The sequence below is a fragment of the Leptodactylus fuscus genome, chromosome 7, assembly GCF_031893055.1.
Source record: "Leptodactylus fuscus isolate aLepFus1 chromosome 7, aLepFus1.hap2, whole genome shotgun sequence".
Lineage (NCBI taxonomy): Eukaryota > Metazoa > Chordata > Amphibia > Anura > Leptodactylidae > Leptodactylus > Leptodactylus fuscus.
Window position 1 is genome coordinate 66,416,097 of NC_134271.1, and position 21,980 is coordinate 66,438,076.

The 21,980-nt window shown below is 44.4% G+C and overlaps 1 protein-coding gene across 1 annotated transcript; it reads right to left on the bottom strand.

The window, feature by feature from the left end:
* Positions 1–4,412: 4,412 nt before the first annotated feature.
* Positions 4,413–17,311, bottom strand: GPT2 (glutamic--pyruvic transaminase 2). Its single transcript, XM_075282056.1, has 11 exons — positions 17,043–17,311; positions 13,966–14,055; positions 13,773–13,881; positions 13,365–13,498; positions 12,734–12,977; positions 11,146–11,225; positions 10,390–10,526; positions 7,649–7,823; positions 7,401–7,556; positions 5,272–5,384; positions 4,413–4,791 (listed from the first exon to the last, which is right to left on the bottom strand). The coding sequence occupies exons 1-11, from the start codon at positions 17,262–17,264 to the stop codon at positions 4,701–4,703; spliced, it is 1,551 nt and encodes a 516-aa protein (XP_075138157.1). The 5' UTR covers positions 17,265–17,311; the 3' UTR covers positions 4,413–4,700.
* Between the last annotated feature and the right edge of the window lie 4,669 nt (positions 17,312–21,980).

The following is a 21,980-nucleotide window of genomic DNA, read 5'->3' on the forward strand; positions in this document are numbered from 1 at the left end:
ATCTACAGCACTGCAGAACAATCAGCTTAGCTAATTGCAGTTTGTTTCTGTTTTTTCTCTATGTAAACACACAGATAACACAGAGTCACTTCTCTACAAGCATCTGCATAACTATTGTGTGTCCTTTCAGCAAACTGGGGGGGGGGAGGGATACAGGAAGTGAGAAGAAGGAACTGTAAGCAAACATCTGAACCTGTGAGATGGGGGGGGGGGGGGAACTCCTTAAAGTCACACTCTGGGATGCTGCACATGGTCAAGAAAAAAAGAACTTCAGCACGCATATTCCCCATATTCAGGAAGGTAGAGAATTCCCTGTGCTTACTAGATATGAAATCGGGGGTGCATTGCTTCAGGGCACCTCATTGGAATATACTGGAGGGGTTGGAATTTTTGTTTAATCAGTTGCTACTTATTGTGTTATTGCAATTGGCAGTAGCCGATACTTTTTACTCACCTGTCCATGCTCTTGTCTTGCCTGTTTTCCAGTGCAGCCTCTAGGTGGCGTTACAGTTACGTCACCACACTGAAGAACGCCAGGACGCTATGTACTGTGTACTCTATTTCTTCAGCATCGGCTACAATGCACCCCGGAGGCGGTAGTGTAGGGTGGCCAGGATAGGAGCGTGGACATGTGAGTATTTATCCGCCACTAATCTGCGTGGGGGGAAAAAGGGGGTTCTAAACTTAGTGTGCCTGTGTTGTTTAAAAATAAGGGTCATACACTGTGAGTGGGCTTTTTTTTTTTTTTTTAAAAGGGGGTCAAATATTGTAGGGGTGGCATAAGAAAGGGGTCATATTCCGTGCCATATAATGTGGGATTATATACTATGGGGAACTTAAAAAGAGGGGCTGGCCCAGAAAAAGCAGGGCATGTATTGTGTGGTGGCCCAAAAAAGGGGTTTAATATATGTGGACCAAAAAAAAAGGGGGGTGTTATACTATGTGGGGGCAAAATAAGTTTTTTTTTTTAGTCAGGTAAGTATCTTTATGAACACGCATGGAGGCCTGGTGTTTCCTAGGTATGGAATAAACAGATTATGCATGTAGTTTACATTGGAGAGAGCACATATTCCACATATACAGGCATGAAGTAAATTCCCTGTGCATCCTACATACGAAATGTACAGGTAATAAGTGTAGCTCATAGTAGAATGAACATGTATTCCAGATATACGGGGCAGCAAGTATCTCTCCTTAGGCAGGAGATTGCCAAGTCCATGAGGGGTCAGTTCTGAGAATATTTGTTGGGTGAATCTCACAAGATTTGTTTAGTGAGGTTCATCCAATGGTTTTGTTCAGACTAAACACATCTGAAACAGAACTGACTGGCCTCAGCTTTCATGTGGACCTCAGGGCTTTTGGGGACTGAGGCAAAAAGCATGACAGGACAGGCTGCGGCAGTGGGCACCGGAGCACCGGGGACAGGGGAGAAAGTTTGGTTGTTTTTTTAAACCACACATATATTATGGGCTTATTTCACTATGGACTACACATATAACCTGCTCATTTCATATCTAGGAAGCACAGGGAATTCACTACGTCTGTACGTGTGGAAATTACATTATATTTACTCATTTCCTGTATGAGGAATGCGGGTTTATTTCACCATGAACCGCACATTACCTTTTCATACCACAGCTACAAAGCACAGGGAATCTTCTACATGCATGTATAAGTGGAATATGTGTTTATCCCAGTATTACCTACACATACAACCTGTTCATGAGGAATATGTGTTCTTTCCACTATAATCTACAGTCCATGTCGAAGAATCACAAAAAAAACTTAAAGAGATTCTACTAGAGATGAGCGAACACTGTTCGGATCAGCCGATCCGAACAGCACGCTCCCATAGAAATGAATGGAAGCACCTGTGACGCTGACTTTGCCGGTGGCCGGCCGGCGTCACAGGTGCTTCCATTAATTTCTATAGGAGCGTGCTGTTCGGATCGGCTGATCCAAACAGTGTTCACTCATCTCTAGATTCTACCATTAAAAACTTTTTTCTCTCGTTGACATGTCAGAACGTCCTTAAGAAAGGCTATTCTTCTCCTACCTCTACCTCCTTCTCCGAACTCATTTGCATACAGACGAAAAACGGAATTTTAACCGAACGGTGGGGCGAAGAAGACATCTAAAGGTAGGAGAAGAAAAGCCTTTCTTAAGGCTATTACAACGTGTCAACAAAAAAAGTTTTTAATGGTAGAATCCCTTTAAACGTGCCTTGTTGTTTTATCAATGAGTAACATTTTTCACAGTTTTTAAGTGTCTTCTGTATTTTTGTATTTTCAAAACTTTTTGAAATAAAAATGTATAAGTAGTATCCAGGAGCTGATAGTTCACTGACATATTGCAGCAGTTCCTAAAAGAAGCACCTGTATTCTCAGATGGGCCCCCAAAAGCCATACCAAATAGTAACAGTTCAGTAAAGCAGCAGAATTCATGGCCACATGTCGGGTTTACTCACCATTTGTTTGCTGGAGAAAGGTTCTCTCATTCCCATAGGTTCTTAAAGAGGACCTTTCATCAGATCGGGCACATGCAGTTCTATATACTGCTGGAAAGCTGACAGTGCACTAAATTCAGCGCACTATCGGCTTTCCCGATCTGTAAAGCGCTATTGGTCCCGTTACCGTAGCGCTTTAGTGTCAGAAGGGCGTTTCTGACAGTTAGCCAGGGACGCCCTTCTGCCCAGCAGCGCCTATCGTGCTGTACTGTGGAGCGGGGAGGAACTCCCCCCTCCCGCTCCTGATAATACTCATCTATGGACGAGCTGTGTGAGCAGAGGGAGGGGGCGTTCCTCCCCGCTCCACAGTACAGCGCGATAGGCGCTGCTGGGCAGAAGGACGTCCCTGGCTAAGTGTGAGAAACGCCCTTCTGACTGTAAAGCACTACGGTAACAGGACCGATAGCGCTTTACACCGGGCACAGATCGGGAAAGCCGACAGTGCGCTGAATTCAGTGCACTGTCAGCTTTCCAGCAGTATATAACACTGCCTGTGCCCGATCTGATGAAAGGTCCTCTTTAAACACATGATTACATGAAAAATACACTGCAGTAATTCAGTAGTGCAATCTATTGTGCCTGAGGAGTTATCTGATTACATAGGGGTTTAGGGAGAGAGCCCCCTTCCTTAAACCATTAAAAGGGGTTCTCCAGGAACTATTAGTTGCATTTGTGGGGATTGGTTAACTATTTAAGAAGTCCTGTGAGCACAGGGATCTTGTTACCATTATCACTATGTGGAGTCATGTAGTAGCTTTTCTCCATTGTGGGGTTTTCTTTGTTCTGCATTACCACTGTAGGCAGTATATTTATTCATCGGTTTTGTTTTGATCGTGGATGTTGTAGAGTATTGGAAAGTCCCCTGATGATTGGTGCATCACTGTACCAGGAAACGCACAGGACTAGTGACAAGTAGGGTTAAATTAGGGTTCAGTTTGGTACTGCCCTTGTCAGGGCGGGAGTCATTATCTGGGTTTGCGGGTGAGCATTTGAGTGGGAAGAATACGGACTGTTGTTCTTTTCTTCCTCCTGTGATGCCCCCTCACTGTGTTTACTCCCGTCAACAAATATTGGTAAAGATACTTTCTTGTGACTGCCGGATTACAGACCTTTTTATGGTGGCGATTCTATGATGGTTTATTTATATGTAGGGACCCTTGTATATTTTAACATAACTATTGCATGTTAAGTTTTATTATTATTTGCATTAGTGCTCTCTACTATGTTAAAAAAAATCTGTTGCAATTGGTGTACATTTCTAACTATATGGTGTGACATCTACACTATCGCTCATTTTTTGCTTATAGTAGATTTGAGATCATATGACCCAAGATCAGCCTGGGATCAAAACTTAAACCAGTAAAAACTTTAAAATAAAACTCTCTCCCCCTTGAGGCACAGACATGGCATGGAACACTGGGTGAATAAAAATTTTTTGATTCACTCAGGAGAGTTGCTTCTATCTTTTGGACTATAGGTGATATAGGCAGGCTGTGGCTGAACATCCTGAGCAGACTCAGCTCAGGTATTCTGAATAGACAAAAAAGGGACATGTCCCATTTTTAAGGATCCATCAAAAAATTCAAGTCTATGAGGGATCTGTGAAAACGGCCAAACCACGAATGTGTTTCTATGCATGTAGCCTAACATTGTGATGGATGTTAATATATTATATTGCCCTTTCATCCTACTTTTGACTGTCCAAAGTCCAGAATATTTGACAATGTGGCACAAATTGGGTTGAACAAGTGGCAGATAAAAGGAATTTTAATGTAGGTTTCCTTCATCATGTAATTTTTTTTTACAAAAAATAATATGGCCAACCAGCACCAGAACATTTTAGAAACTATTTTATTAATCATAAAAAGTATAAAAAAAAAAAAAGTAACCAGAGCTGATAGTTCACTGACATTGCAGCAGTTCATAAAACAAGCTGCTGGTATTCTCAGAAGGGCCCCAAAAAGGAGAACGTACCAACTAGTAACAGTCTAGTAAAGCAGCAGAAGTCAAGGTCACACGGTTTTCTTGCAGGAGAAAGATTCTGTATAACACATGTGAGCCCTGACTTGTGCTAATCCCCTGTACCCTGAACATAGTTTGTTTCCTCCCCTGTTGCCATGAAAAAGGTCCCTGATATAGTAGAGTAAGGTGAATGGGGTGATTTACATTCAGTGTTGTTGGCCTTTACTGATGCTCAGGAGAATTCATCTAAGAAACGAACATGAAAATCCTTCACGCTCTGTAACAAAAGTGTCAGCTTTTCCACCGGCGGAAGAATAGTCATTCTGTAATAGAAAGAAGAGGCTTGTTACTGAATGTGCCATTTACACCTGCCCTCATTTCACTGTTAACCGTACAGTTAATCTGTGCTTCATTACTCTCGGTTATCTGGAATTTCAGCCTGGGGAGAGGCTGACTGTGAGATAGGTGAATAAAATCTGCTGTTACCTGCCGTCAGTCAGTTAGGTAGAGGATAGCTGTAGGGCAGACAATATATATATAAAATATGTTGTTACCTGTTACTAGCCATATAAAGCTAGGGAGAAAGTAACTAAAAGAAGACATGATGTGCTAAAAATCCCACCACATAATCATCAATTCATGTCACCTATCTCCAGCACAAGCCCACCCATATACCCATACATGTGTATGACTGAGAGCAGAGGTTACACACACACACACACACACACACACACACACACACACACACACACACACACCTTATTGCCATCTTTAAGAGCTGATAACTTGGGAAAAATACTTACCTGAAATGATAAGTTCCATCTCTCTGTCCAAAGCCACTTCCAGGAACAACACAGATCCCAGTCTCCTCCAGTAACCTCATGCAGTAAAACATGTCAGGGGCCATCTGCAAAAGCTGGGGACAAATATAAAAAAGATTAATAAAATAAAAAGGGTAGTCCCATCTGGGCAAATATGCTCACCTCGTGTGTGGGCATCTGTGCAGTAAGATTGGACCTGTGATTAGGGCATAACTTGTGCAAGTGGCAAAACCCATTTAGTCTTCCCTTTAAATCAGATATAACATATCACTGGGTGTCTTTTTCCTGGTATTAAAAGGAGTTTGTCACCAAGAAATGTGATAGCAAACCATCCAAAGTGTATCGTAGAGGATATTATGCTGGGCAAAAATCCTACCTTTAGATAGTCTAACAGATGCATCATTTCCCTGAAAAAGCTTTTTATAGATGTGCAATGGGGGTAGGTCTGTACCTCCCAGGGCTAAGTATTCATATGAAATACCAGTCTTAATAAACCTGCTCCAAATTTTTTTTTTTTTTTTTAATAGTTAACTAGATGTTACATGTATAATTATGCTAATTCTCCTATGAGAGTGATGTTGATTGTAAGGGGATGTTTGGTTTTGGCTTAACAGCGCCTAATTTTGGAACATGAACCACAATTTCTCTATCTCTTCAGAGAACCTCCATAACTACTTTCCTGTTTATTTCTAAATCTGTTTTTGGTGCAACCTCAGTTCTAAATGAACTTTCATCAGCTTTTTATCTGAGAGATGGTTTTAAAGAGGACCTTTCATGGATTTGGGCACATGCGGTGTTATATATCGCTGGAAAGCCGACAGTGCGCTGAATTCAGTGCACTGTCTGCTTTCCCGATCTGTGCCTCAAGTGAAAAGCTATCGGTGCCAGTACTGTAGTTCTTCACAGAAGGGTGTTCCTGACAGTCAGTCAGGAACGTCCTTCTGCACAGCAGCGCATATAGCGCTGTACTGTGGGGCGTTCCTCCCCGGTCTTAGAGCACAGCGCTATAGGCGCTGCTGTGTAGAAGGACATTCCTAACAGACTGTCAGGAATGCCCTTCTGACTGTGAAGAGCTACGGTAGCGGTACCGATAGCTCTTTACCCAGGGCACAGATCGGGAAAGCTGACAGTGCGCTGAATTCAGTGCACTGTTGGCTTTTTAGCGATATATAACACCACATGTGCCCAAATCCATGAAAGGTCCTCTTTAAATCGTTTTCTAATAACATATGCAATACCCCAAGGTGACCACTTGGTGACACTGCAGTCTTTGGTGCCTGCTGCAGCCACTTATTAAAGGGGCTCTATCAGCAAACTTTTGCTGTATGAACCCCACATATATGTGAATAGCCTTTAAAAAGGCTATTCAGGCTCTGCTAATCTTATTTTAAACCCCCGTCCCATTTTAAAATAAAACTATAAAAACATATATGTAAATCATACCTGAAAGTGCACGGTGGGCAGTGATTCACGATCCGACGTCATCTTCTGGCACGCCTACCTCTTCTTTATGCTTGCAGCGACGCCCTCTGGTCCTGGCTCTTCCACGCCTTCAGCATTCTCTTCTTCCGACGTGATGGCTTCAAATCCCGCGCCTGCGTAGTAGTGCTTCCCTCCGGAGCGCTACGGCGCAGGCTTCGGCGCCATTTTTAGCAATGGCAGTTCGCGAGCATACTGCACAGTATGCTCGTGAAGTTGTAAGGGGAACTGAGCATCATGAGCGCTGAAGCCTGCGCAGTAGCTCTCCGGAGGGAAGCACTACTACGCAGGCGCGGGATTTAAAGTCATCACGCCGAAAGAAGAGGACGCTGAAGGTGTGGAAGAGCCAGGACCTGCAGGCGTCACTGCAAGAAGAGGTAGGCGTGCAAGAAAATGACGTTGGATCATGCACAACCGCCCAGCATGCACATTCAGGTATGATTTAAGATTTACATACATGTTTTTATAGTTTTATTTTAAAACGGGACGGGGGTTTAAAATAAGATTACCGATGCCTGAATAGCCTTTTTAAAGGCTATTCACGCATATGTGGGGCTCATACAGCAAAATTTTGCTGATAGAGCCCCTTTAATCTAGATCTGAAAGATGAGAAAGCAAAGTTTAGAACATACCTCAGCCTCTTTTACAGCTTTGAGAGGAATAAAGATCTGTGGAAAGGCATACATGGCACCTTGCAGAGGATTACACTGAATGCCAGGAACTTGGTTAAACAATTCCTCCGTCAATTTAGCCTTGTGAGCCAAGTTAGAGAGAACAGCTTCCTTTTCCTGTAAAGATAGCCAGACATTGTCACTAGTCACATGACTGGCTGATACATGCATCCCAATAAGCATATAATGGGTATATACATGAGATATACCTGGATGAACTGTGGGTATGACTCCTCATCAGGCTGTGGAGGGTTCACAACCACATCCATGGCTGCCTGGCCAGACACAGGAGGGCACAAGCGCACAGAGAGCATCTTCACCAACTGCGCTTTAATATCAGGGTGCAGGTTTAACACCTCCATGTACCCGCCACGGTATCCGCACCTGAAACGCAAAACAATCCACTGTAGAAAAATACAATTTGACAGCTAATTTACACGGTCTATAGGAAGATTATGCAAATATGTTTCCCAAGATGTAAATAGGGAAACACTGCCTCTTTATGCTGCCCTCTATGGGAAGCAGCTCCCTTGAGCATCATGCCCGACTTTTCAACAAGCCTTTAATTGCAATGATGCGGGATTTTGCCAAGTCAGTATCATCCCAACTGTGGACGGCGCCGTTTCTATCTGATTGGATATCATCAGCATAGTCTAGGGAGAACTGACTTGGCAGAGGTGAGAGACTTCTAGATCAGATTATGGGGATATTGTCACTCCTTAGGGAGAAAGCCCGCATCATTGCAATTAAAGGCTTGTTGGAAAGTCTGGCATGATGTTCAAGGGAGCTGCTTCCCATAGATGGCAGCATAAAGAGGCAGTGTTTCCCTATTTACATCCTGGGAAACATATTTGCATATTCTTCCCATAATCTCCCACAGTGGAGCGAAAATGGCTTTATAAGATTCCACACACCTACATAGTGGTCTCTCCCTAAGGAGTGACAATATCCCCATAATCTGGTCATATCTATAGTCTATGACAGTGGTCTCTACCTGTGTCCTTCCAGTTGCTGCAAAACTTTCACCATGCCCTCACAGCCTCAGACTATGAATAAACATTGCAGGTGAAATAAACCACTTCTTTTCACATTAAAAATGGAGGGAAGGGTACCTTATAAGGAAACTATACACATGACACTAAGTTCACACTTGCACTCGGTTTCACAGAAATCTAATCCATTTAAAAAGTGGTTACCCGCAGACCCTATAGACCAGAGGTTCCCAAACTTTTTTTTCTCGTAGACCACTTTCAAAATTTTACTGGTTTCGGTGGACCACCTGCTGCTACATTTCTACCATGTTCCCAAAGCTCGTCAAAAAATGTCCAACGTAGACCCCCGTCGAGTCTCCCGTGGACCCATGGGGTCCACCTGGACTACTTTGGGAATCACTGCTATAGACTATAATGGGGTCCAACAGGTTTTCACCTGAAAAATGCAAAGACTTGCAGGACTTTACATTCACATTTTTCAATCGGAATGGTGGATGGAATCCCCAAACAGAAGCCAAGCGCTGGTTCGAAACCAGCCTTAGTGTGCTTGGACACAGCAATTATTTTTGTGGTTTTTTTTCCCTACTCCAAGGCAAATAACTTCTACTGATCAAAACATGCAAAACTTGTCTGGTTTATTATATATTTGTGTGTGTGTGTGTATGTGTATATATATATATATATATATATATATATACACTCACCGGCCACTTTATTAGGTACACCTGTCCAACTGCTCGTTAACACTTAATTTCTAATCAGCCAATCACATGGCGGCAACTCAGTGTATTTAGGCATGTAGACATGGTCAAGACAATCTCCTGCAGTTCAAACCGAGCATCAGTATGGGGAAGAAAGGTGATTTGAGTGCCTTTGAACGTGGCATGGTTGTTGGTGCCAGAAGGGCTGGTCTGAGTATTTCAGAAACTGCTGATCTACTGGGATTTTCACGCACAACCATCTCTAGGGTTTACAGAGAATGGTCCGAAAAAGAAAAAACATCCAGTGAGCGGCAGTTATGTGGGCGGAAATGCGTTGTTGATGCCAGAGGAGAATGGCCAGACTGGTTCGAGCTGATAGAAAGGCAACAGTGACTCAAATAGCCACCCGTTACAACCAAGGTAGCCAGAAGAGCATCTCTGAATGCACAGTACGTCGAACTTTGAGGCAGATGGGCTACAGCAGCAGAAGACCACACCGGGTGCCACTCCTTTCAGCTAAGAACAGGAAACTGAGGCTACAATTTGCACAAGCTCATCGAAATTGGACAATTGAAGATTGGAAAAACGTTGCCTGGTCTGATGAGTCTCGATTTCTGCTGCGACATTCGGATGGTAGGGTCAGAATTTGGCGTCAACAACATGAAAGCATGGATCCATCCTGCCTTGTATCAACGGTTCAGGCTGGTGGTGTCATGGTGTGGGGAATATTTTCTTGGCACTCTTTGGGCCCCTTGGTACCAATTGAGCATCGTTGCAACGCCAAAGCCTACCTGAGTATTGTTGCTGACCATGTCCATCCCTTTATGACCACAATGTACCCAACATCTGATGGCTACTTTCAGCAGGATAATGCGCCATGTCATAAAGCTGGAATCATCTCAGACTGGTTTCTTGAACATGACAATGAGTTCACTGTACTCCAATGGCCTCCACAGTCACCAGATCTCAATCCAATAGAGCATCTTTGGGATGTGGTGGAACGGGAGATTCGCATCATGGATGTGTAGCCGACAAATCTGCGGCAACTGTGTGATGCCATCATGTCAATATGGACCAAAATCTCTGAGGAATGCTTCCAGCACCTTGTTGAATCTATGCCACGAAGAATTGAGGCAGTTCTGAAGGCAAAAGGGGGTCCAACCCGTTACTAGCATGGTGTACCTAATAAAGTGGCCGGTGAGTGTATATATTATATATATATATTTTATCATCCTACTGGTCAGAGCTAGAACTTACTCTCCCATGTAACCTTTAGAGGTTGAGTGAAAAGAAGCGAGCTCCACATTGCTGCTATATTCTGGGCCCATCTCATATAAAACTTTCTTGAAGGAATGGAATTGGCAATCCGGAGAATAGACATTGTCCTGGTAAACCTAGAAATGCACACAATGAAAACAGATGAGTAGTCACCCTTGGATGGATGATCATCTTTTGGTCTTTAAACCCCATGCGTCACCAATCAGACCCTATACTAAATAGAATATGCAATATCTGTTTTGTCTGCAGTGTTTCATTAAAAGGGTTGGTCAAAATTTTACTGTTATACCCTATTCATAGGATAGAGGATAATATGCTGACTGGTGGGGATCCAGTCTCTGGAAACCCCACAAATCAAAAGAACAAAGGTCCAGTCAGAATGGAGAGATATGCCGATCTTATACTCTACTGCTCCATTCATTCTCTAATAACACTGCTTGAGATAACAGAGTCTAGAGCTCACTTATCTCCTGTAGTTCTATACAGATTGAATGGAGCTGTACTGCACATACTCTGCCTGACATTTACAAAAGGGAACCGAAACGCCCATTCTTGTAACAAGTGGGAGTCACAGTGGACAGACACTCACCGATAAACATGTTTATCCCTTATCTTGTGGTTGAGAGGGCCAAAATTTGGGCCAATCACTTTGATGCATTGCTATAAACAGTGTGGTATGTGCAATGTCACATTTTGTTCTAATTTAACAATGTGTCATGACAAAAATATTCCCACCTCATCTGCCAGAAGGAACAACCCCTCCTTCCAGGCAAAATGAATGACTTCTTCTATGCAACGCCTGCTCTGCACCTGTCCTGTACAACAAAGAAACAGCGATTTACTACAATGTAAACTGTAATAGTTATATATACACAATGACCAGCCATAATGTTAACCACGAGAAGCCGCTGAAGTAACACTGGTTAACGTTTGTGACAGAGGAAGCTTTGTTACTGTTAGACACAAGGGCATAAGTGCTATTTTTACCCATTCACCTCCTCCCCAAAGTTACATATCCAGAGGATAGCTATTACTCTTCTTAGCAACGTCATAGACTGCCGTGTAAGCCAGGGGATGTATTAAAAAGAACAACCCCATGGGTACTTACTTTCTTAAAGGGGTTGACCCATTATAGACACTTATTCCCTAGTCACATGGTAAGAGATAAGTGTCTGTTCACTGGGGGGCTTGAAGGTCCCCTAAGGCCTCTTTGTGAATGGAGAACCAATGTGCTTTTGTGACCCACGCTCCATTCACCTCTATGGGGCTTCCGAGACTCTAATGCACCCGCAGCTCTGTAGAAGTGAATGGAGAGCAAGTCACAAAAGAACACTTGTGGTCCATTCACAAGGAGGCTCTCATTGTCAGTGTTTGTTGATGGGGCTGCCGAAGTGACATCACGTTGATGTCATGTGACTGCTGTAGCCAATCACCAGCTTCAGAGTTGTACTTGCAGTGATCATGTGCCATTATTATGATGTCAGCGCTAATAGGGCAGAGAGACGCTGAGACTGAGCGCTGGAGAAGTAGCCATTCAGAAGGCAAATAAACTAATTAAGCTTGTATAGATCCAGAGGAAAGGGCAGCCTTATACCCAACTTTACTGATGGGATAGATAGAGAAAGGCAGTCATATAGCAGAACAATGCATCATCCCCTGCTCACACAAACACAACTGGATGCAGGAGGAATAGTTGTTTTTCCCCTTCCTCCAAGATTACACTGAAATTGCCTCTAATTCATAATTGGCTAAGCCAAGGCAAATTACTGTTGCATTATAGTGGATGTGATTTAAGCAAATCCCATCCACATGCTACCAAAAAAACACCTGAAGCACAAAGTAACTCTAGATTCACACTAGCGTTGCTTCTCCATTGTTAACAATTTTGCAGTGTCCCTGCAGCTACTCAGCAGTGCTTTCTGTGTGTCTCTTTACCCGTAAAGTGGTGGTGATAGTGGGGATAATATCTTATGGTGGTAAGACTGAAAATTGTTGTTGGACACATTCACAACCATTTAGACCCCGAAAGATCATGTGCAAGGGAATTTTGGGTTCTAACTAGAGATGAGCGAGTACTGTTCGGATCAGCCGATCCGAACAGCACGCTCGCATAGAAATGAATGGACGTAGCCGGCACGCGGGGGGTTAAGCGGCCGGCCGACGTCAAAGCAGAAGTACCAGGTGCTTCCATTCATTTCTATGGAGCGTGCTGTTCGGATCGGCTGATCCGAACAGTACTCACTCATCTCTAGTTCTAATGTTATGGCGGATTGGTGCATATACACAGTTGACTAGAAAGCCTGTATACCTCCAGATCATTCACCTGTGGGGTTTCCTGGGTTTATAATACAAAGCACTTTGGGATTGGAGTATTGCTTGGCATCATATAAGGCTCTTCTCAGTTCACCGACATCCAGTGCCCAGCAGTGGTCCTCATCCAGATAATAATTCACCTGCACGGCATTAAGCTCAGATATTGCTGCTGAGTATAAGGGATACTGGGGAATGGGAATCATAACCCCTGTACGAGACTTTCCTTCCCCTGATACAAGGATCTTCAGGATGCTCTGAAATACACACAGAACACTTACTGTACATGTGACTATAATACCTGTGATATTCAGGATATAATCTCTCCTGTGACATATGATCATAAAGCTTAATCATGTGTTATCTACACACATTAGAGATGATGAATCGCTCTTTACATTCCCATGCATGAATGGGTCATCAGATGGTGCATCATATAGTGGTTATATCCAAACCTAGATAAGAGGTCATCGCTCTATAGACATACTGCTTTAGAATCCTCAAAGAACACACATGGGAAAAAAAAAAAAGGGGAAGAGAATCTGTAGCACTCCAAAAGTCTGATGAAAATGGTTTTATTCACACATGTTTAATATCACTCTCTCTTATCTATATTAATCACCTGGTAAGTGAACAGAACTTACTGCAATGCCATCACTAGCTCCAGTGGTGAGAAATATATTGTCTGGATCTGCAGGAACACCTCCATCCCTCTGCTCTATATACTGAGCAACATCTTCACGGATACAGGCGATCCCCTGGCTGGCACTGTAGGATCCTAGAAATAAAGAAAAAGTTAAGACCGAGATAGAAACCCCAGACAGCTGGATATTTTTGCAATTGTATAAATAAATGTAAAGCTATACAGGTAATATATGCTAAGCACTAGTGTAGGGGAGCCTCCATTCATCCTCACTAGTACATCTGCAGTCTGGCGGAGATGAATGGGGCAGTGGTCTAGCAGCATTGCATCACTGCTTTATGCATAGATCTATTTGAGAGAAAATGTGTAAAATCCTGTACAACATGTTTTTGGAAGCAGTGTAACTCACCAAGGCTTTGTCCTCCACATGACTCCAAAATGCGCCTGGCTCTGTCTTTAGCATCTTGTGGAAACTGAGGGCTATCTAACAGATCAGGGTATGTGCAAAGAGCGACAACCTGCGGTATGAACAGTCAGAGATCAACACAAATACATCCCAAAGGGAGTGCCGAAATGTAAAGAGTGAAAATAGTGCGGCTTACCTGCCGAAGAAATGTGATTGGCTGCTGTCCCATGGCATGGGCATCACCAATATTTGCCTTGATCACCTCACTGAACGGTTTCTTGATTCCCTATAAAACAGAGGAAATACATCACTATTCTATTGTATTCCCCCTACTAGTCCAGACTCTACAGGATACCATTTCTTTATCACAGGGGCCTCCCATATCTTCCTAATATCTAGAACTTCTAAACATTGTTCATCCTGAGCTTTCTAGTTCCTTAAAACAATGTAAGCACTAATGTGACAGGACACTATGGATGAAACTCTTCATAACAATACATTTTTCTTTCTTTTCTGTCTGTGGAAAGTTGGGTGTCAAGCCATACAGTCAGAACTGAGACTAAACCTCCCCTCCTCATTGTGGATTGTGGATCTGGTACCTGCGGGGTTTGAGCGCTCAGGAGTTGCCATGGTAACTGGAGTTGGTACAAAGAGCCTATTGTGGAGATTTGTACAAATATTTGACTTTTCTCAAATCACATTCTCCTAAAAATACTTTTCTAAATTTATACAAATGTTCACATTTCAGTCATTTTCAAAAGTTATATATTGGAAATTTTGCGATAAACACATTATTCTACAGCAGATACTAATGATATTGGTGCCAGCAATGTACACAGTGTTCATGGGAATTTACCTTTCAGGATATTTTTGGAGCATGAGAGGAAACACAAATACCCTGGGAAAACTCACACAAACACAGGGACAATATACAAACCCCATACAGATGACGGCCTTGGTCGGATTCGAGCCAAGTAACAAAGCTAACCACTCAGCCACCATGATGCTAAAACTAGGTAAATGCAACCTCACATTTGACCAAAACCAGACATAGGATATCAGCCCAAACACCTCATTGTAACCATCAAGCAAAGTAATGGAGCGGCAATGACTTGGGCTTGTTTTGGAGCCACAGGACCTGGCCAACTTGCAGTCATTGGGGGGAATTTATGAAGACTGGCATTAATAATGTCTGTGACTGGGGTGAGGCGCACCTGAAGTAACAAGCTCCGCCCTCTTAATAAATCAGGGGCAGTGCCCTGCACCCGAATGGAAAGCTACAGTAGTCAGGACCTTGGCTATATAAAAAGTAAAGAAGCAAAGTTGTGTAATGGCCCGGACGAAGCTCAGAACTGAAACCAATTGGAATGCAGTCACGAGTAACCCTTAAAGGACACTAAGTAGTTTGGTTGTTCAGCATCAGTCATATTTTCCATCTGCACCTTCCAAATTTCATAGCTATTTTTCTGTTCACATAGCCAATTCAGGACTTATTCTTTGTGTGGCAAATTGTACGTTTAATTAACAAAAAATAGTTAAAGTTAAAATATTGGTAAGGGAACTACCAGATCATGTCGGTGACATTGAGAGCCAATGAGATACACCCATAGCTAATCAGAAAAATGCCGCAGCCACAAGAAAAATGGCCACTTACACAGTAAGCTGTGTAAACAATAATTTTCTTGTGGCCTGTGGGCACGCGCAGTCGGCACTGCCCAAGGCATAGAAGATTGAAAACCAGGATGGAAGAAGACACAAGAAGAGGGCGTTCCAGAAGAAGATGGAGGCGTCGTTGGAGATGTCTCTTGCAGCATTGGGGACCGCCCCCAGTGCTGCGAGAGAACTCATTTGTATACAGACGGAAACCAGGATTTCTACTGAACGGCGGTGCGGAGAAGACATCTAAAGATAGGAGAAGAATAGCCTTTCATAAGTCTATTCCTACGTGTGATCGAGAAAAAAAAATAGAATTTTAATGATAGAAACTCCCCATTGCAGATGTGAGGGACCTTCTGCTTTGGGGAGTAGTCAAAGTGTTACCAATACATTTTCACATGATTTTAGGTGCATTCATAGCAGATAGGCAGCACGGTGGCTCAGTGGTTAGCACTACTTCCTTGTAGCACTGGGGTTCAGAAAAAAACCTCCAACTTTTTAGGAAAATCAAGGAGTTTAATAAATGAGAACAACTCCCTCTCAAACTAATAGGACAAGTATCCTAGGAACCTACTACTGCAGATTCCACCAATGTAGAGTTACTACGTCATATCAATCTTCTGCCTTTTTCAACATTGGATTTACCCGACTCTCCCTACTAGGTCAGATCCTATTACTCTGTAAAGGCCAGGCCCCATGTGTCTACTGAATCCCATCCCCACTTTGTGGGAAAATACGCACACCGTTGCAGTTTTGGAAATTGCAGCAAGTGCAGGACTTTGTCCTCCAACGATTTTCGGCAGAGTAATGCAGATGTGAATGTAGCCTTATATAACTCACCACCCTTTAAGGTACTGTATGTATAATACTGTGGATTTTTATGTTTTCCTTTGTACTTTTCTTGCAATGGTGGCTAATGCATCCAAGACCATTAGACCTCTATAAGTAAACTGTTTGTACCGTATCATAACGTTTTAAAAACTCTAATAAAAAAAACAAAACAGGCTGCGGTAAATGCTGGAGTGTCTCCAGGGAACAAGCTGGAGCCTGTCACTGAGGACGCCTATTAGGAATGTCTCTGATCTCTATATCCACTACAGATGGAGTAATGTCTGGCTGAGAGCAAGTACAGGGGAAAGGGATGTGTATTATTGACAATTCCTTAATATAATGTCAGTGTGAGCATTGTGCACGGTTTACCCTGACTGTAGATCCCAGGCATACATGTGTGTGACCCCACTACATGGGGAATGCAGTGTAAGCACCAGAAATACCATCCTGCTGAGGGAATGCAGCACCAGGGGCGGCCATCACACATGCCACTCAGGACACAGTGGCTGATGCAATGGGTCCTGGCAGGGGGCTCAGCTCTGCTACATCTGGTGGCATGGCTCTGGTGCTGGGATATGAAGGCACGCTGAAGCTGAGACATGAGAGTCATGCTGGGATCTGTAGTCCCACGGCTGTTACCAACAATAATAAGAGAGTTTAGCGCATTTGCTGAGACTGGTAGTACTACAGGTCACACACAAACCATGCCGGGACAATCTGCCCAGTGCCTTATACTCGGCCATTCTTAGCAGCCGGCTCATGCTGGTACCTCACACATGGTCTCACCTGCTGCAGCTCCTTCTCTATCTCCCCGGCTTTCACCACAATGGGTCCCCGCACCGCGTACTCCACAGCACGGACCTGCGGGTTCATGGACTGCAGGGTGAGGATCCTTTCCCGGGGAGGAAGAACAGCGGTGGCCTCGGCGGCGGAGCTGCTGTAGGGCCGGGAGACATGATGGCTCCTCCATAGTAAACTCCGGAGCCCTGAGCGCAGTCTGCATCCCATGTCCTGTCAGCGGGAACACCAGCTCATCCGCGCCCTCTCACAGTCTCCAGGACGTCACGGCCAAGCAATTAGTCATGTGACCAGTGTACCATACACATCTGCCGGCTAAGCATCAGAGGGTTCGCAGTGCCCCCTAGTGGCAACATAGAGGAAATACAGTGCCAGGGAATAATCTAGTGCCACAAGCATGGTCTCCAGTTATTCTTCTCACACTGGATTCTATGGGGCTGCCTAACCGGTTTCAATAAGTCACTGCTCCTACCTACAACAAAGTAAAAAGTATAATAGTAATGCAAGAGTGGAACTACCAGGGAAGCTGCTATTATGGGGCTCATAGTATACACAGGGCCGCACCTTCAACAAGGCGAGGCGGCCGCCTGAGGCGGCACTTTCACTTTTTTTTTTTAAAACTTTTTTCTATGGAGGCTGCCTAACCGGTTTCTATATGTAGAGGCTGCAGGGGCCGCTGTGGAGCATAATAGAGGTTGTAGGGGGCGCTGTGGGACATAATAAATATTTATATATATACCGCTCAAATATTTATACATACTGCTCAAAAAAATATAGAGAACCCTCCAATAACACATCATAGATCTGAATGAATGAAATATTCTCATTGAATACTTTGTTCTGTACAAAGTTGAATGTGATGACAACAAAATCACACAAAAATCAGGGGGCCACACGGTGGCTCAGTGGTTAGCACTGCAGCCTTGCAGCGCTGGAGTCCTGGTGTTCAAATCCCACCAAGGTAAAAAAAAACATCTGCAAGGAGTTTGTATGTTCTCCCTGTGTTTGCATGGATTTCCATCCCATATTCCAAAAAGACATACTGATAGGGAAAAATGTACATTGTGAGCTCCATGTGGGGCTCACAATCTACATAAAAAAAAAAAAATCACAAAAATCATCAATGGAAATCAAATTTATCAACCAATAGAGGCCTGGATTTGGAGTCACCACCAAAATTAAAGTGGAAAAACACACTACAGGCTAATCCAACTCTGATGTAATGTCCTTAAAACATGTCAAAATGAGGCTCAGTCGTGTGTGTGGCCTCTACGTGCCTGTATGACCTCCCTACAATGTCTGGGCATGCTCCTGATGAGGTTGCAGATGGTCTCCTGAGGGATCTCCTCCCAGACCTGGACTAAAGCATCTGCTAACTCCTTGGAAATTTTACAGAGTCAAGTCACAGCTGAAAGAAGCGATCCAAAGGGAAGAGGCAGGAAATGTGGGGAGACGTCTCCTGTAAGTAACAAAATATTACTGTACTGTATTCATATTGTAATGTCACCACTAGCAACCCCCCCGTTTTCTGCTACCGGAGGCGGACAATTAAAAGATTACATTCTCCCTCCGTTATTCAGTCCGGGGGTAGGGGGGGCGCCTTTTGATCGTCCACCTCAGGCAGCAGAGAGGCTAGGTTCACCACTGAGAATATGTGTAAGTGAATTGCCAGTTTTAACCAGTGGTGTAACTAAACTCTTGTGGGCAGTAATCCAAACTTTTAGTTTGGATCGTTGCCCCTTAGTGACTGTTATGAGTGCTGCAGCGGTATCTTGTATACAGCATGTAAATAATACTGGGAGCTACGTCCAGAGGGAAACAGCTGATCTGCAGGGTCCTAACAGTCTAAGAGATCAGTGTGTATCCAATACCCAGGGCCCTTGCTGATCAACTGTTTGAAAGGACCGTGGCTCTTTTGCAAGTGCTATGACCCCTTCACTTTTTACATTGCACTGTATCTCCTTCATAGTGACTGTGCAATGCAAGTATAGCCTGCAATAATATTACATGTCTGCTATAAAACAGATGGGGTGTGATGTAAATAGTGAAGGGGCCACACACAATATAATATGCTCCACAGCAGTCCCCATATAGTATATGCTCCACAGTGACCTCACACAGTATGATATGCTCCACAATGGCCCACCGCACGATATAATATGCTCCACAGTGGCCCCCACTGTCACGACCTGAATTCTGGTAATAAAATTGTGTATTTTTCTGGTGGGGCTTTGATCCGGGGTACTGTGGTCTTTGGGTGGCTTCCTTTCCATTAGTCCATTCTGTTTGTGTATTTGGTATTGGCCTTCAGAGTATGCTTGACGTTCTCTGGAGCGAACCTCAGGTGTTGGTCATTGTCATTATCCTATGGGACGATTCTGGGGCCTTTATTAGGAGGAGGGCTGGCTTCACTAGTTGCTGGTTTTTGTTGTATCCTACATAGAATTTGTGGCTCAGGGAGGAGGAGTGTTTTTGGAACTTCAGCTGACTTGGAAGTGGTGTGAGTGTTGCTTTGTGTGCGAGTTTGTTTTGTCCTTCCACTCTGCCCTGTCCTTCAGTTCTGGTTGCCTGCCACGGTCTTGGTGTTTGTGAGGAAGTTTGGGTTCCAGTTTGTTTTGCCCCAGTCCTGTGTTAACCCTTTCCTCACCTCTACACTGTCCTTCTCCTCATTCTCTTGTTGTGTATTGTGTTGTGCTGCATGTCTGTTGTCCAGCACTTCCCATCCTGTTTTGTCTGCAGCTGCACCTTGGTTTCTGCAGGGGTGACCACCTTAGTATCTCCAGTCCCTCTTTTGTAGCTCTTGCCCTATCTGTTGGCTAGGCCTACGTGTTAGAGAGCCAGGAGTTGTCGGGGCCAAGGCTAGCTTGGGAACAGCTGACCACCACCCGCAGGCAGGGCCTAGCTAGTCGCCGTAGCATCAGGGAAAGTTTCCCTCCCCTGTTCCCTTAGCGGTGCAGTCTGCAGTCCGGATTCTGGGTCTAGACATAGACACGAACGTGACACCCACACAGTACAAGATGCTCCATAGTGTCCCATACAATATGCTCTGCAGTGGCCCCCACATAATACAATATGGTCTGCAGTAACCTCCACATAGTACAGTATGCTTCGCAGTAGCCCCCACACCGTACAATATGTTCTGCAGTTTCCCCCACAAAATACAATATGCTCTGCATGCCCCCACACAGTATAATATGCTCCAAAGTGGCCCTCATACAGTATAATATGCTCCCCACAGTGACCCCAAACAGTATAAAATGATGCTGGAGCAGCTTGCGAACCCCATGAAATTCATTGAATATTCGTGAGGTTTGGCACTCTGATTAGTTTTGGTGCAATTATTATATACCTGGGTCACCTTAAGTGATAGAAAATAACAAACATTTTCACTCACTTTATCTCACGTCTCCTGATCATCCTCATTCCATCCGGTTCCTTGCAGCAGCATCCTCGATCCTCTTCTGCCTGCAACTGTGGTGATGGACCCCAGAGGTCACTGCTGGAACTTATGATTGCGCCTCAGAAGTCATGTGGGGCATGCTGACGTCATTATGCCACTGCTTCCCATGTGACTGCTAAGGCCCAATCACAGATCTTAGTAATTACCCCTGGCGCGCATGACCTCAGTCACAGGCAGTAAGAGCTGTGAGGTGGATGCTGGGAACTGTCAGCATTTCATTAACAATATGTATATAGCAGGGGTCCTCAAACTTTTTAAAAGGTGGGCCAGGTCACTGTCCCTCAGACCATTGGAGGGCCGGAATATAGTTTAAAGGGATTCTACTAGAGATGAGCGAGTACTGTTCGGAGCAGCCGATCCGAACAGCACGCTCGCATAGAAATGAATGGACGTAGCCGGCACGCGAGGGGTTAAGCGGCCGGCCGACGTCAAAGCGGAAGTACCAGGTGCTTCCATTCATTTCTATGGCGCGTGCTCTTCAGATCGACTGATCCGAACAGTACTCGCTCATCTCTAGATTCTACCATTAAAATCACATTTTTTCTCGATAACACATAGGAATAGCCTTAAGAAAGCCTCTTCTTCTACCTTTCGATTTCTTCTTTGCCCCGCCGTTTGGTTAAAATTCCGTTTTCTGTCGGTATGCAAATAAGTTATCTTGCAGCACTGGGGGCATCCCCAATGCTGCGAGAGAACTCTCCAGCGTCACCTCCAACTTCTTCTGGAACGTCGTCTTTATGCGTCTTCTTCTGGTGCAGGCAGAGCCGACTGAGCATGCCCACAGGCCACAAGAAAATGGCCGCTTACTTACTGTGCAAGCGGCCATTTTTCTTGTGGCTGCGGGCATGTGCAGTCGGCTCTGAGCGAGTACAAGTTTCACCGCCTGCGCTGGAAGAAGACGCATGAAGATGACGTTCCAGAAGAGGATAGAAGTGGCGCTGGAGAGTTCTCTCGCAGCATTGGGGACGCTCCCAGTGCTGCAAGAGAACTCAATTGCATACCGACAGAAAACGGAATTTTAACTGAACGGTGGCGCGGAGAAGAATAGCCTTTCTTAAGGCTATTGTGACGTGTCAACGACAAAAACAGTTTTTAATGGTAGAATCCCTTTAAAGCTGACCCAGCGGAATGCACACACCAAACACAAGTGTGAATGCCCCCTGAGGTGTTATTAATCCTACAGTAAGATATTATAGTGCTTACTTCAGGGGGCACAGATAGGGTCTGGGATCCAGGAAGTCAGCAGGCACTAAACCAAACTAGTGAGGTGGCTTTGCCCACTGTAATTTGGGCTGCCTCAGTTCAGGTCACGTTGCTATGGTGACCTGACTGATGAAGTGACGCGGAGGGGTACAATTGACTATACCGGGCCAGGCCATGGAGACAGCGTGCTTCACTTTACTGATTGGAGGGCACCACTCCTGATGTCTGCGCGATCTGCTCTGTCTCCGGTGTCCGCCTGTGTC

Bases quoted from the DNA above. Each gene is read 5' to 3' on its own strand.
- GPT2 (XM_075282056.1), bottom strand. From the start codon at position 17,264: ATGGGATGCAGACTGCGCTCAGGGCTCCGGAGTTTACTATGGAGGAGC. The intron at 7,557-7,648 runs GTATATCTCATG...CTATCTTTACAG, and splicing joins CATACCCACAGTTCATCCAG to GAAAAGGAAGCTGTTCTCTC. The intron at 5,385-7,400 runs GTATGTTCTAAA...ATTTGTCCCCAG, and splicing joins AAGCTGTAAAAGAGGCTGAG to CTTTTGCAGATGGCCCCTGA.